Source organism: Bufo gargarizans, chromosome 4 (assembly GCF_014858855.1).
Source record: "Bufo gargarizans isolate SCDJY-AF-19 chromosome 4, ASM1485885v1, whole genome shotgun sequence".
Taxonomy (NCBI): Eukaryota; Metazoa; Chordata; class Amphibia; order Anura; family Bufonidae; genus Bufo; species Bufo gargarizans.
Window position 1 is genome coordinate 327,750,204 of NC_058083.1, and position 15,496 is coordinate 327,765,699.

A 15,496-nucleotide genomic window follows, 5' to 3' on the forward strand; every position below is an offset into this window, starting at 1 on the left:
TGTTGCAAGCATTTCTGCAACAAATTTGCCGCATGTGAATATTATTATTATTATTAATAAATCATGCCTTAGGGGTGTACATATATAATACAAAACAAGTCCAATAAGCACGAACAAGACAAGTTACAGACGGGTACAGAAGGAGAGAGGGTCCTGCTCGTGATGGCTTACTATTGTACAAGGGATGGGAAAAGGACACAGTAGGTAAGGGTAGAAAATACACCATTATGACCCTATACATACATGAGCCCTAAGGGTATATAAATGGTCTAAAGGATAATTAATAGAAGCTCGTCAAGCACTCCACTGCATCTGTTGTCATAGTAAATTAGGTGTCCTTATTTTTACAACCATTCCTAATTTCCCTTACACCCCCTTCCTTAACATTAAGATGTCTGGCACCAGCTATCTTGCCTCCATAGGTAATAACATGCACATTCCCCCAAAATGTATTTCGGGGGATGGGGGCTGTATGCGGTAACTGTTGGTTGGAATTAGTCCCTTAATGTTACACAGAGTCAAACATTAGAGCTTGAAGATAAAAGTCATGATCTGTAATTGATTTCTCCTAATCCCCCTCTAATGTGATCAGTATAGATGAAAGGAAGGAAACAGTCAATTGCTATACCACAAAAACTAACATATAATCTAGTATGTGAACAGTATTGATGAAGAGGGAAAGGAGGCTGGTATAAATGTCAGCCAGTCAGAGAAACAGATAAAACCACACGACCCATCCCTACTCAGAGGAGATAGCATTTAGTAGCTGATCCATTATACAATTTTCTTTAGTTAAAACAAGCTCCTGTAGTTTAAAGGGGTTATCCCATGAGTCAGACATTGTATAGTGCATTACAACCTCTTCTAACTAAGCTAGAACCAGCCCTGTACCTCACATGGGTCCAGAGATCTCCCCATTCATTGCTCCAATTGCCCTCCTGGATTTATTTTAAGCTGGCAGCTCAGGGGGCGTCTTTTCTGTTGCAGCTCTGGGGGCATGTCCTTTCCGCTGCAGATCTCTGTCTGTCACAGTTCAGGAGGCAGTTGAATGATGGAACTGAGCATGTGCATCCACTTTAGCGAGGTGGACAGGGAAATAAGAAAATGAACAAACAGCAGGTGGTGCTATAAGGATACATTTTATCGAATAACTCAGTGGCTATACTACATTTTTTATTACATGCAATTACAAAAGTATTCAGATCCAGGTGCTGGTTTGAAATCTGAAAAATTATTATCATGGGACAAACCCTTTAATAAATCAGACCACCAGTAAGGCCTTATGCACACATATTACTGTTTTACAGAAGGTACAAGTAGGATAAAGCCATAATATAGCTAACTATAGAAATGTAAGGGCCTATATACCTACTGGTGTAACAAGAACACACTAGCATTAAAATCTTCCGGCAGAGTGCCCTGAGCAGGTATAATGCACCGTTCTACTGTTTCATAGGCCTTAGACCTAGTGGTATGTGACCTATGATAGTGAACGGATGTGTAGGGAGCCATTCTCTCCCGCGTCCCACCTCAGTAATTCAACTACATCATTGGAGGCCACTACATTTAGACACCTGGACAAAATATCAGGGGCCCAAGATCTGGAAGTTTTGAACTAGCGAAGCCCGTACCCCTTTTACTACCTGTATACAATAACAGCATCTAAACGTATATTCATTTGGAAAGCCAAATTCCTTTATTTTTCTGGGACAATGCCATCTCATATGAATAATATCAGCATTTTGATGCTTACACCTAGGACAGTCTGATTTATTACTCAACCCAAATCTGTACATTTGTAGTGGGACACAGCAAGACCCGCAAATAACACAAAGTTGGAACAACCTAAAGAATTTATCTCTAGAAGTCTGCCAATACCCCTTGTCAATGTAGGTAGTATTTTTCCCCCCTCTGTACGTTTCTATACATACAAAAAAAAAAAAACAACTTGGATATCACCAATCTGTACCTCCATATGGAGGTTCTTTTCTGACCCTTATTTCATAAGACTCCATCAGTATGGTCCATCAGATGCTGAATCAGGATAGTCTGCTCTCCATAAATAAGGTTTAATAAATAGGCAGTAAATATGGAACTGCCTGTAGGACTTGTATTGTGTACCACCATACCAGTCATACAGGTATAAATACTAGAGTGAAGGAACCATAGAAGACAGCGCTAGTTTCGTTGTGCCCCACTGTCTGGTCTTACAGATCCTGGTTCCTGCTTCTTCACACTTGTGGATGGACTAGGGTGTAGAGAAACCAATAACAGTCTATGCATCCATCATGCAGGGCGTTTGTGTGAATGTGGGGAGGGAGTTTTTATGGTATGCAATTTGTCAGCAGTACATCAATATATTTTTTCAGAATAGAGCAACCTGATGACTACCTAGGAAACATTCACTAACTAGGTTGTCTATTTTAGATAAAATATTTCTATATGTCCTCGGCACATTTATATTCCTTATGCTACGAGTAATGAAAATAAAGAAAATTTAGAAGTGTGAATAACAGTTGAAGCGTATGTTGAGATCTGGGGAACGGGATTGACTTGAATCCACTTTCACATGATTAGTATTTGTAAGCCAAAAGTAGGAGTGGATCCAAGACATAGAAAAAATAAGAATTAGCCTAATTTATACGAATGTAATTTATGTCCATGTGCTGACCTTGCGTACAGAGAAACTCAGGACGTGCACAATCTTGGCCCGTTCTCATAGAACACAGACCTGGGGACTATTCAAGACAAGTGTCTCCAGAAGCCACCAGGTTCATGTCCTACTCAGTAATATGGACCTTACTGGCATATTAAAAAGGTGTTATGGCCACAACATGGACAATTTCTAACCTGGACATATAAGGATATCTGCAGATGGGTATAAGTTAGGGCTCATGCACACGAACATATTTTCTTTCCGTGTCCGTTACGTTTTATTTGTGGACCGTATACGGAACCATTCATTTTAATAGGTCCGCAAAAAAAGTGAACTTTCTCCATGTGCATTCCGTTTCTGTATGTCTGTTTCGCAAAAAAAATTGAATATGTCCAATTACGGTCCATATTAATAACAAGGATAGGACTGTTCTATTAGAGGCCAGCTGTTCCGTTCCACAAAATACGGAAAGCACACGGATGTCATCAGTGTTTTTTGCGGACTGCAAAATACATACGGTCGTGTGCATATGGCCTTTAAGTATAAAAGACCCGCACGAATCTCTGTTTCTGCACCAAAAACCACAATTTATATTTGCGGTTTTTGGTGTGGATTTGATGCAGTTTTATCGCAGATTTCACCGTTCCATTGAATCCACAAACATAATTGACATGCTATGGTTTTCTAAATCCACACAGCCGGTCAACTTCTGCACAGAAAAAGCAGCAAAGTGTACATAAGGTTTGTTTATTCTCCTACAGTTTGCTGGTAACTGTATTACACTGCGGTATTTCCACGCGGGAATCCAGGTTGAAGAACCATGCGTATTCCGTAACGCCTGCCGGTAGCCTAAATCAGGCATAAAACAGTGTTCACACACTGCAGGTTGGTGTGGTTTTCACATTTATTTGACTTGCATGAAGACTTTGCTGTGAGCACCCAAGTGTCTTCATGAATAATGTATGCTAGACTATAAACCATCAGAAATAAGAGGTACCTACAGAGGAAAGATTAGAACATGTATAGTCCGCTCGTATTGGTATACAGGGTTCAAACTTTCCCCACATAAAGTTTAATATCAACTTTACATACCGCACTGCTTATCATTGATCACATTCACCTTTCAGGCACGTGCAGATAATTGGCGGACTATTTTAAGGCAATTATTACCACGAACAAGCACAATTATGAACACTTCCATATTGATCCTGGAAGCTGAACCTTAACCCTTTCAACATCTGAAGTGGCATATAATGATAAAAAGTTGTCCTCCTTCCCACATCTGCTGCAGGCACAAGTCTTCTTTCTTCCTTTGTTACAGAACTTGCAGTGTTTGCATTACGCTTCTAAATGTATTAAAAGGTATTATGCTTTATATCTCGCAGCAACTGGATTAACCCCTGCAGTGCTGTTTGAGTTAATCTCGTCAATGTTTGAACAGGATCTGAAGGTCTTTGCTAAGCATTCTGGGTATTTTACAGAGAAAAGGGTAATTGTTTTACAACGCACAATGGGATCATACAATACACTCAAGAAGAGCAAACTATTTCCTGTAAAGTTATGTGGTTTTGCAAACAGATAGTTTTTTGTTGTTTCTTAGAGGACCTCAGTGTTTCTCAACATCCACATATCAAGCACTAATACCTGGCAAACAACGCACCATGGATTTTAAAGGAACAGTCTAAAGTCTGGAGACTTTTTAGTTTTGTTTTTTTGATTAAAGCTAACCCCACATACATACAGACAACCCCATCTGCATCAAGGATACAGCTTAACAAAACATTACTTCAGTAATTTCACAAACTTTGGTGTTTTAATGGCATTTTGGGAGTTTTTTGGCATCTCCAGATCTGAGCTGAAGATCAATGGGAAATATGAAAGTGTTTTTCATTCCTGGCATTTTTGTTTATTAGGTGGTGTGTTTTGTCTTCCTTGCGTCGTCTTTAAAAAAAAAAATCAGCATGGTGTAGCTCACAGCATTTTTCAGACATTTGACATCCCCTTTTCTATAGGGGAAAACACCATGTAAAAAATGCTAGTGGTATGACCAAAGGGGGAAAAAAAAAAAAAAAAACACCTGTCAAAATGCAAGCGATTATTCCAACGTTTTTTCTGTTTCCCCAAAAATTGCCAGTGCCAAATTCATGTGCTTAGGGACATCAAGTCCCAGTCTTGTGTGTATATATAACTGAGCAGCTCCCCCATAGTATTATCTGCCTCGGTGACTGCATCTACCATCAGGGCTGCCCTGACAGTGGAACTCTAGAACAGAGAAACTTTAGGAGAGAGCACCTCAAGTCTTGACAAAATTCACAACAAATGTGTTGCCTGTAGAAAAAAGTGAACACAAAACCCCTAAAATATAACCTTTAAGACATTAAAATGACATCTGAAGGAAGTGATGTCAGACGCACGCACTTTGTAGAGCTTTAAATAGAGGCACTAGTGGAATGGCTGGTGCAATCCTTTTCATCTTGGTGCCCACATCTTGTGTGTTTTTCAGTACCATCTGCAGCACTTACTCATCGTCTAAGCGCTGGACCAGAATCCCCTGATGAACCATGTGGATTATTGCCACCTGGGGAAACGGGTCGGGAAGTGTGAAGAAGCCTGCAGGGACATCCAGGGTCTCTCAGGGTTTAGCCACCGATAAGTGGGGTCGCCCCTTTCAGAGCGGGTGCTCCACTTTTAGGCAGGGGTAGCCATAGGGACACCCTAGGGATTGAACATCTTCCCCCCATCTTGTAGGCTGCTACCCCTGGAGACAGTCTGGTATCAAGTAACCATGAGTTTTATAGCGGCAACCTCTGGTTATTTTCTGCATCATTACATTATACCAAAAATGCAGGTGTGATGGTATTTTTGTCCTTGTTTTCTTCCTTTGCGGTACGTGCACTATACTGACCATTTATCCTGAGTGTAGGCATGAGTTATCATTTGTGTATTACCTCATTGCCATCTATGTTTTGGGGCTTATTCGATATTTTAATGTCTTTATTAAAGGTTATATTTTAGGGGTTTTGTGTTCGCTCAGTGATAAATAGTCTACAGTAGAACTGGCTTAGTTGCCCATAGCAACCAGATTCCTCCTTTCATTTTTGAAAGCTCATTTGGAAAAAGAAAAGGTGCAACCTGATTGGTTGCTATGGGCAACTAAACCAGTTCTACTTTACACCAGTTTGATAAATGACCTCCCTTACTATGTATAGTCTGGAAGAAAGAAGGTGAAGTTAAAATGTCAGTTACATAAAATATGTAAAATTAAAATTAAATCTCCAAACGGTTAATTCAAGAATGGGATATAATTAGAGCTGAAGAGGAGGAACTATCAGGGGTAATAGCAGAATACTTGGCCTATTTCTGCCTTGAGTATTCAGTATCTATGTTTCACTAGGCACACTATAAAGACCATTGGTGAGGGGGTGGTTGTCATTTATAGCTAGCGCAAACAAAAATAGCTGCTGCCCACATCAACATGTCAGATGCTTTCACTTTCTGATCAGATATCTCATGACAGTCAAAATGGAATTATTTGCTATAGGCAAAGTCCATGTTGTTTGCCCGAGCTTTAATGCATACCCCTCAGACTGCCTGATGAAAATACACCAGGTTTTCTCCCCAGAAAGCAAAGCTCCAGCTAGATTTAGGCGCCTTTCACATGAAGCAGTTTTCAGTCCGGATGTGATACGGCGTAGAGAACACATCGCATCCGGACTGAAATGTGCCCCATCCATTTCAATGGATCTCTGCGTTCAAGAGAAAATCGCAGCCTGTTCTATATTGTGCATTTTTCACACAAACCTGGCTCCACAGAAGAGAATGGGGCTTGTGTGAAAAACGGAAGGTGTCTGGATGCAATCCGTTTTTTCACTAATGGTTGTTAGGACATGTAGATTGTTACTCTTCAGTTTTTCTTCCTGCACATGAAAAAACGCATCAAAAAATGATTAGATCTGCATGGAAAAAGCTAAAACACTGAATGCAATTGCTGACAAAACTCATTAACCTTGCCTGTAAAAAAAAAAAAAAGTTTTCCCTGAACAAACCCTGACTCATTCTGGTTCACTCGTTTCCCTGAACAAACTTTAGGCCTACATGCTGAAAGCGGTGCTCCAAGCTACAGATGTTGATGACCTATCCTCTGGTTAGGTCACAAATATGAAAGTGTGGTGGTCTGACACCTGGCCCACCCCTCCCCTGGACCAGCTATTTCGGGCAGCCTGGCACCAGAAACTGAGTGTATGGAGCAAAAACAGAAGGCCATGTAGAGTCTCTGAATGGGAGGTAAGCTGCGGTAACCCGGCACAGCCACTGTATGACGCAGTCTGCCTCCAGCTCCATACATAGAATAGTTTCCATTGTCGTAGCAGCTGAACTGTGGGAGAAGATAGGTCATCATTATCTGGAGCTCAGAGAACCCCTTTAAGCAGCTTCCCTATAGGCACTGCATCACAAATAACACTTAGAGGATCGGTCACCAGATTCCACAAGGCAAACTGCATACAAATCTCTTGCAGCTGATGAGGCTGGTGTACTTACTTTGAAAATCCTTGTCAGAATGGCTGTATCATCATTTTGGAAGTTGTTAGATATTAAAATGTGCAATTTATTAGTCTAGCTGAACTCATTAAATGCTCATTTAATGTCAAGCGTGAAAGTGCATTATATAACCATTGATTTTCAAAAAGTATGTACATCAGTCTCATCAGCTCTAACGTATGCGGTTTATATTGTGAAATCTGGTGACGGATCCTCTTTATGATATCTGAGATAACAAATTCCGCCAGCTATAAACTGCCACTCAAGCTTCTTTGAACAAAAATTCATGCAACTTTCCACTATACATTTAAATTCCTCAATTTCATGATCTCTGCTTGCTGTGAGCGAACAGAAGCATTCCAATTTACATCTAGTGCAAGACACCTGATATACTGACAATTTGTGCACCTGTGTTACCAGGCCTTGTTCAGAACACATTTTCAGCAACTGGTTGTCCATAAGTTTTACATTCAATGATACCTAAATAGATCTTGCAAATGGTGAGGTACTGAAACTAAAGTACCCAGTGAAGTTAAATGGCTTTTCCTTATCAATTTTAAAGGGTTTTTCCCATGACAACAACTCAACACCTATCCATAAGATAGTGCATAAGTGTCTCATTCGTGGTGGTAGACTGCTGGGGCCCCCACTTATCACGAGAAAAGGGGCCATGTTCCTCCGTTTGAATGAAGCAGCAAACTTGTCCACTGGCTCAATCAGCTCTTTGGGACTGCCGGAGAAAGCGCGACTGAAAGCTGGAGTAATGGGACAACCCAATATTCAGTGTAATCTGCAGGCGGAGGAGCTGAGCAGATTGATAGTAATGTTAATAAATCTTTTCCCTGAAAAAGATCTTATACATTTGAAACACTGCCATTTCTGAATTCAGTTCTACACAGGGAAGGAGTCATTAGTGATTGATGGCATTCTCCATGGAATGGTGGATTTACACGTGTCCATAGTTGGGCAGACAGACAATCTGCCCCCTCTAAAAAGGTGCCGATGATCACCCGATTATGAATGAGGGTTTCACTCAGTAAAACAGTCCTTGTTGCAGGCACCTAATGTATTGTTTGTGCAATGAATTCGGGCTTTCTAAATAGCAATCTACTGCCCAGACAATGCAGCTGAATGAGGACGAACAATCCCTCATCCTCATACTGTGGAGGTGATCAATACGTGTAAATGCAGCTCTTTAGTTGCCGACAATGATGGTTCCTTTCCGATAATTGCCTGCTACTTCTTACGTGTAATATAAAAGTTATCCTCCATCCACAGGATAGGGTATAAGCTGATTGTTCTGTGTGCACCCCTCCAATCACAAGATCTGGGGGTCCCATTCCCCTGCTCCGATTAGGCAGCAGGTCTAGCATGCACCCCACCACTATTCACTCTATGGACTGCTAAGAACAGCGCTCAGCTAATTTCAGCAGTCCCTACTCCAACAGATCAGGGGAACGTAACCCCCATTCTTGAATTCAGTGAGAGGGCCTAGTGGTGGGGACCCCTGTGGATAGGGGGCTAACTTCTAAGCTTGGCACAAACCCTTTAAATACAGAAAGAGCAGGAGTAAACGTATAAAATTACAAGTTCCCACATATCTGCTCAGCTCCTCCTGCAGATTACACTGCATTTTGTGGTGACGAGTCTTCTAAAATATTTTGTGTACACTATACTGAAAAAATAAGTCACAAAGAAATAGTGATGCTACAACATTGCATCTCCAATGTCCACTGAAATTTTGGAACCACAAATTTAAGAATCTGTGTTGCCATGGAAATAGAGTAGTACTTATTTATATATCTAACCCACATCTCTCCATCTTTATTGGCGTGGCATCCACACAGGCACTACTGGAAAAGACAGTGGGTGTCAAGCCACAGTAGGGTCCACTGTATTCAAATTTAAAAAAAACCTATGTAAACTAAGCCAAACTATGATTTGAAACTAGAAGTAGGATCACATGTGAAAATACTGTCAGAGGCCTAGTCCAGATTCTCTATCCCAATACATTTTACGACAACCGTCAGCTGGTCTACAATTCTTAGGTACTGCTGACATCTGGTTAAAAGAAACGTTACATGCTTATTTTGATAAAGGCCTGGTTATTTTCATATCGACGAGCATTTAGCACAATAGCCATGAAGGTTTCATTACATCTACTCATAAAATGGAAGGTCAATGAATTGCAGTTAGAAGCCCATCATGCGCATGTCAGCCATTCCTTCAGTTTTCACAGGTTACACGATGCATTCATTAAAGTTCCTACAGAAAAGAGGTTCACATGCCATTCCTCCTAGATGAGCCTAGTGTGCATTCCCCTTCACATGCTCAGCCAGTAGTTACCAGTAGGGCAAATGCATCCAGCTCCACTTGTCCGTGCAGCAGATGGCACCTCAGGGTTGACGATTGCTGAAATACACTTCCTGCTCAGACGTTTCCTCTACCACACTGGCCTGTATGGTGCCATTAACCTGCTGTGCATACTTTGCATTCCTCAAAGTTGATATTAAACATGGAATGCCTACATCATGCAAAACAATACGCACGTATAACCAGATACCTGTTCAACAAGTTTTGCACGTGTTGTGGAACATTTAAGTAAGCTGAATTGAAGCGTTTCAAAATGAATTGCTTTATTGCAAAGTAGCAAAACATCAGGTCACCCTGGGGATTACATAATGCACCTATTTGGCTGTAGCTATATAGAGCTAGGCTACAGATTACTTTTCAAGTAGCTCCATGTTCATAGTTTGGGGGGCACCCATGCATATTCCATTCCATAAAAAAAGTAGTTTTATAGCTGACAGAAATGGCTGCCTCTAGGCATATTATGTACTTTACATATCAGATTAGGGTCCTGAACATTTAAAACATACTGAACTTGAAGCCTCAAAAGGGGTTGTTCAACCTTTACCAAGTGATGGTCTACCCTCAATATAGGCCATCACTTGCTGGTTGGCAGGGGTCCGACACCCTGTCCCCCCACTGATCACGTGTGAGTGCAGCTCCATTGCCAGAAGTTGGCACCAGAACTATTTAGCTTTGGCAACCTTGTAGTGGAGCTCAAAGTTAGTGGGTGCAGTGCAGCAGGGACACAGGCTGTCCACTACACAGTGGACAGACCTGTGTACTTCTAGTGATGGAACTACACGCGACAAATGATCAGTGGGGGTTTGAGGTATCAGACCCCAGCCAGTAAACTAGTGATTGTCTATCCTGAGGTAAGGCCTTCACTTAGTAAAAGGTTGGACAATGCCTTTAACTTGTCAAGGCTTCAACAACATGGTTGCTTTCTTCCAGTCATAGGACCACACCTGTCCACAGGTGGCAAGTATGGCAGCTCACCCTCATTCACTTCAATGAAGCTGAGCTACGACCCATGCCAAAGTATGGCAGTTGCCTTTATAAAGCAGTCATGTTTTTTTTTCAAAACTTAAAACAACCCTCCTATGACTTCAAGCCTCAAACAGAAGCCATGTTCCAGATTTAAATGAGACTAGCATAACTATAGTTTGAAATTTTATGCAAAGTGTTGATCTGAAAAAGCTAGGCCGATAAAGACCGTGTTGATTTAGGATTGATTAGTCATGTCTGTTTTGTTCAGACAGGAGAATTCCATCAAAACTCGGTGTACACAAAGCAGACCTGGCCAGTGGCTCCTGCAGGAACCAGACAAACAATGCCTTCCTTCAGCTCTAGTCTGCAAGATCAGCCTTCAAGGATATAGGATATATTAGCAAATTAGAGCACGGATTTACACCAGATAGGCACAAACTTCTACATTACACCGAACAGTCTAGAAGTACATATGAAGTAGGTTACTTCTACCTCTTAGTACTCCTTGCCAATTTTACCCATTTCTTTCCTGCTAAATTTAATAGGAACCCACAATTTACAAACCGGAAGCATAATCCAAAATATAAACAAAACAAAAGTTAGACGGTAGTAGAATAGTGCACGTTGCAGCTCTTTATTGACATTGGCAAATTAAAATAGAATAAATTAACAAGTATTTTCTCAAAAAAAAAAAAAAGTTTAATACAAAAATACTGTCAAAATTTCCTAAAAAGCTTTTCAACACAGTAGTATTTTCCATGAACTAAATTAACTATATTAGCACAGTGTCAAACATTTTTTTAGGGGAAAAAATAAAAAAAACGCATTTGTGAAATGTTTTACACTGATTACATTCCACCCTTATTGTCATATGTACACGAGTGAAACACGGGTCACAAAAATAAAAATTAAACCGTAGGACTTCTCCTAATCCAGCAAGGCATGGCCCACATGTTAAAACTTCCAGTAAAAAAAACAAACAAAAAAAAAAAAGTCTAAAATGGTGCACAGCAATGCATAGATTAACTGAAGCAAGATGGCAGCATTAGTGCAGCACGAGACCTGCTGTCAAGGTTCATGCAACCAACAATTTTCTCTCCTGTTGATGCAGTCCAAAGAAATAAACTGAAATGGACTTCGTCAAAAACACCGTACATGGACGACGAGACCGAGACAAAAATCTGCTGAAACACTATCTGCATAAATAGTGGCTCATTTAACAAGGCAGTGGGGTAGGGAGGAGGGGTGGGAAATGAGGAATAAAAATGCAGGAATCAAAAGGAAAAATATATATATTCTGTACAGATTAATAGTGGACTCTGGAAGCAAGATTCAATGTCCAAGGAGGAATGTTCAAAGTCCTTTGTATTTTTCACTCCAGGCCTAACAGCTCACTCTGTTGGGCTGCTGTTTGCAAACAAAGTCTGTCATAAAATCAAATTCATTCTGTCCCAGCCACAGCTCTGGTAGTTCTTTTATACGATCCAACCCCATTTCTATCACCAAGGACATGAGAACTTCCTCGTCTATGAAGTCAGTGTCTATAACACTAGGAGGCAGCATTGCTGCAGGGACGTGGCTCACCGACGGAGGCATGCCAGTGCTGTGCTTTGGATTGCAGTCTCTGAAATGCTGGTTTGTCCCATTTATCTGATGATTTGCAGGATGCAAGTCCGGCATATAGTGGTGTTGGTAAGGATGATGGGTAAAATATTGGTTGTTCAGCTTCTGGAGCTGCATACTAGCCGTAAGCTGAGCTCCTTGATTTGTAACGTGAGGTCCCATAAACTGTGAATTGTTAAACCTCGCAGCCGGTGCCATACTGCCATTAGGATGCCCACCGTTTACATTCCCGGCCACCATGGCGTGCCTGATACCATTGTTGGAGTTCATATTCCCCGTGCTGTAGTGCATGTGTTCTCCCATCAGGCTGTTAAAGGCAAGTTGCTGCTGTTGTTGCTGCTGCTGCTGATGGGGAGGATTTGGAAATTGACCCATTGCCATCCGATGAGCAGGGTGGTGGTGAAGACCATTCGTTCCATCTGGAAACCGGCCATGATTCATTGCCATCATATGGTCTGCCATTGCACACCTAGGGAGAGAGCAGGTAAATATAAGACGCCTGGCCAACAACATGACCGCCATATACAATCTACGGCATCTGATCTCACCGCCAAGGATGAATTAAAACACGGCGCAAGTGTCACCATCTGCAGAACTGCTCAGACGTGCCTACAAGCCCTTGCGACTGTGCTGATTACATGTATACATTCAACGTGCCGGAAAAATCATTCCCCAACATGACACCAACAGTAGGACTGTAAAGCCCTTGACACACAAGTGACAAAGGCACACAACACATCGCCAACACTCCCAGGCATTAAGCCCCAGCACTTTGCAGAAACACTTCTACAAAGGCTCTCCCTCCATAATCTCATTTCTAATCATAAGCAGGCGATCAGCAAAGTATTAGCCATCCCCACAGCGAAATGAGCAGAGCAATCCCCCTGCAGCCACCATGACAGATACCTTCTATCAATATTGAACTTCCTCCAGCAGGAGATGAGGAGGAAACAGTCAGTCAGGGGCTCACAACAATGCAAACAAAGGTACTACATCATTAGCAAGTCATGCCCATATGCTGAGGGGCTGCAGCCTTCAGGGCTCATGTGCAGGGGGGACCACAACCTCCAGCATTGGAAGCGATTGCAGCCATAGGAGTGGTTGTGGATCCAGAAGGAGTCCAGCACTTTGATAACTTAGTCCTAGCACAGAATACATAGGAGAAAGCAGCAGCAGCCCAACTTTCCTCCCCATCCATAGAAAGGCCAGCTCCTGCAGCTAGAGCAGAGGTAACCCGACCACCGGAGCAACTTTAGCTGAATTATTCATGGCAGGAGGCAGACAATGAGGCCAGCTCGTCAGAGAACACTTACCCCGGGAGTGATCCTAAACTGCTGCTCGGAGGGGATCAGGGGCTGGATCCCGGCAGATAGGTGGATCCGGCAGCTCTGCCTTTTGTGTCAGCCTGTGTAATGCGATCCTGCTGCAGAGCCGACGCTTCCCTCACTGCTCAGCGAGAGGCAGCGGCACTCGCCAACAATGAGCTGGGCTTCTCCTTCCCTGCGTGTTCATATAGGAGTGCAGAAGGGCGGAGCAATGGGGGAGGGAAAGCGGGCGAGCAGCGGGCGGAAGCAAAACCTGGATCCTGGACGAGCACAGCCGGAGCTGGAGGAGATCCAGAGCCTGCTGCCGCTCTGCTCCCCGCGGACACGTGCGAGCCGCCCGCCCGCCGCTAGGTGTCTGTCGTCTTCTCTTTGTATGGCTCCCACAGCTGCCTGACGCCCGCAGGACACCGAAACTTAGCTCTCCATTCACACTGGGGCTTTCGCATGTCCTTTGCTGCTTTCACACACAGTTTTTTTTCCTGCATTTTTTGTGGGGTTTTTTGCACCTGGGTTTTTTATGTAAAAAAAAAAAAAAAAAAAGCCAGCTCTACATAACGCAGGACACACAGGCGTCTATCTATCTATCTATCTATCTATCTATCTTTATATATACCTTTTTATATATATATATATATATGTATCTTTTTATATACCTTTATATATCTTTATATATACCTTTATATATATCTTTATATATACCTTTATTTATATATATATTTCTTTATATATACCTTTTTATATATATATATATATATATCTATCTTTATATATACCTTTATATATATATCTTTATATATACCTTTATTTATATATATATTTCTTTATATATACCTTTATATATATATATATATATATACCTTTATATATATATATATATATATATATATATATATATATATTGCGACTTCCTTTTTCTAAAGAAAAATGCAGCATGTTGGATAATTTGTTGTTTTCTTTCCGTTGTTTTGATATCTTCTTATCTATAGGGATATTATTGATTTAGGCCTCCTGCACACGAACCTGTGCGCCAGGTGGTTGTGCTGCGGCCCGCAAATGCACAAACACTGACCATGGGGCAGCGGAACGCGGACCCATTCACTTTAATGGGTCCGCCATTCGGCCATTCCGCAAAAAGATTGGACATGCTCTATCTTTTTGCGGAACGGAAGTACGGGACGAAATCCCACGGAAGCACTCCATAGTGTTCCCGTAGGGTTCCGTTCCGTGCTCCCGTTCCACACCATTCCGCATCTCCGGATTTGCGGACCTATTCAAGTGAATGGGTCCGCCTCCGTGATGCAGAATGCCCACAGAACGGCACCCATGTATTGCGGATCCGCAAATGCGGTCCGCAATATGGCAACGGGGCACACATGTTCGTGTGCAGGAGGCCTTAATTGTATTTTTGGGCTGTAAAATAGCCAGAATCAGCACACATACTTTTTTTTAGGACTTTTTGGGGTCTTCTTTTTGTACACGGTGCCCAAGGCAGGATGATAAATGTGGGGCAGGGCTAAACACTTTTGCACTAACTATAAGGGCTCATGGACAAAAACTTATTTTCTTTCCGTGTCTGTTCCGTTTTTGTTGCGGACCGTATGCAGAATCATTTCAACGAGTCTGCAAAAAAAGTAAGGTAGTCCATTCCATTTTCGTATTTCCGTTCCGCAAAAAAATAGAACATGTCCTATTATTGTCCACATCACGGACAAGGATAGGACTGTTCTATCAGGGGCCAGTTGTTTCGTTCCGCAAAATACGGAATGCACACGGACGTCATCCGTACTTTTTGCGAATCTATTTATTGCGGACCAAAAAATATAGAAAAAGCCATACGGTCCTGTGCATGAGGCCTTAATGTGGGTTTATACAAACCAATAATCGTCCAGATTATCAGGAACGACCGATCCTGTGAAGGCTCGTTCCTGATAATCTAGCCATCTAGATGTGGCGCCGAACGGGCTTGTTCATCAGGTGATCCTGGCGTTTGTGCAGGTACTCCAATCATCGTTTC

At 42.0% G+C, this 15,496-nt stretch overlaps 1 protein-coding gene across 1 annotated transcript; it reads right to left on the reverse strand.

The window, feature by feature from the left end:
• Positions 1-11,144: 11,144 nt before the first annotated feature.
• Positions 11,145-13,649, reverse strand: CITED2 (Cbp/p300 interacting transactivator with Glu/Asp rich carboxy-terminal domain 2). The gene is made up of 2 exons (XM_044290072.1): positions 13,471-13,649; positions 11,145-12,626 (listed from the first exon to the last, which is right to left on the reverse strand). The coding sequence occupies exon 2, from the start codon at positions 12,617-12,619 to the stop codon at positions 11,918-11,920; it is 702 nt and encodes a 233-aa protein (XP_044146007.1). The 5' UTR covers positions 12,620-12,626; positions 13,471-13,649; the 3' UTR covers positions 11,145-11,917.
• Between the last annotated feature and the right edge of the window lie 1,847 nt (positions 13,650-15,496).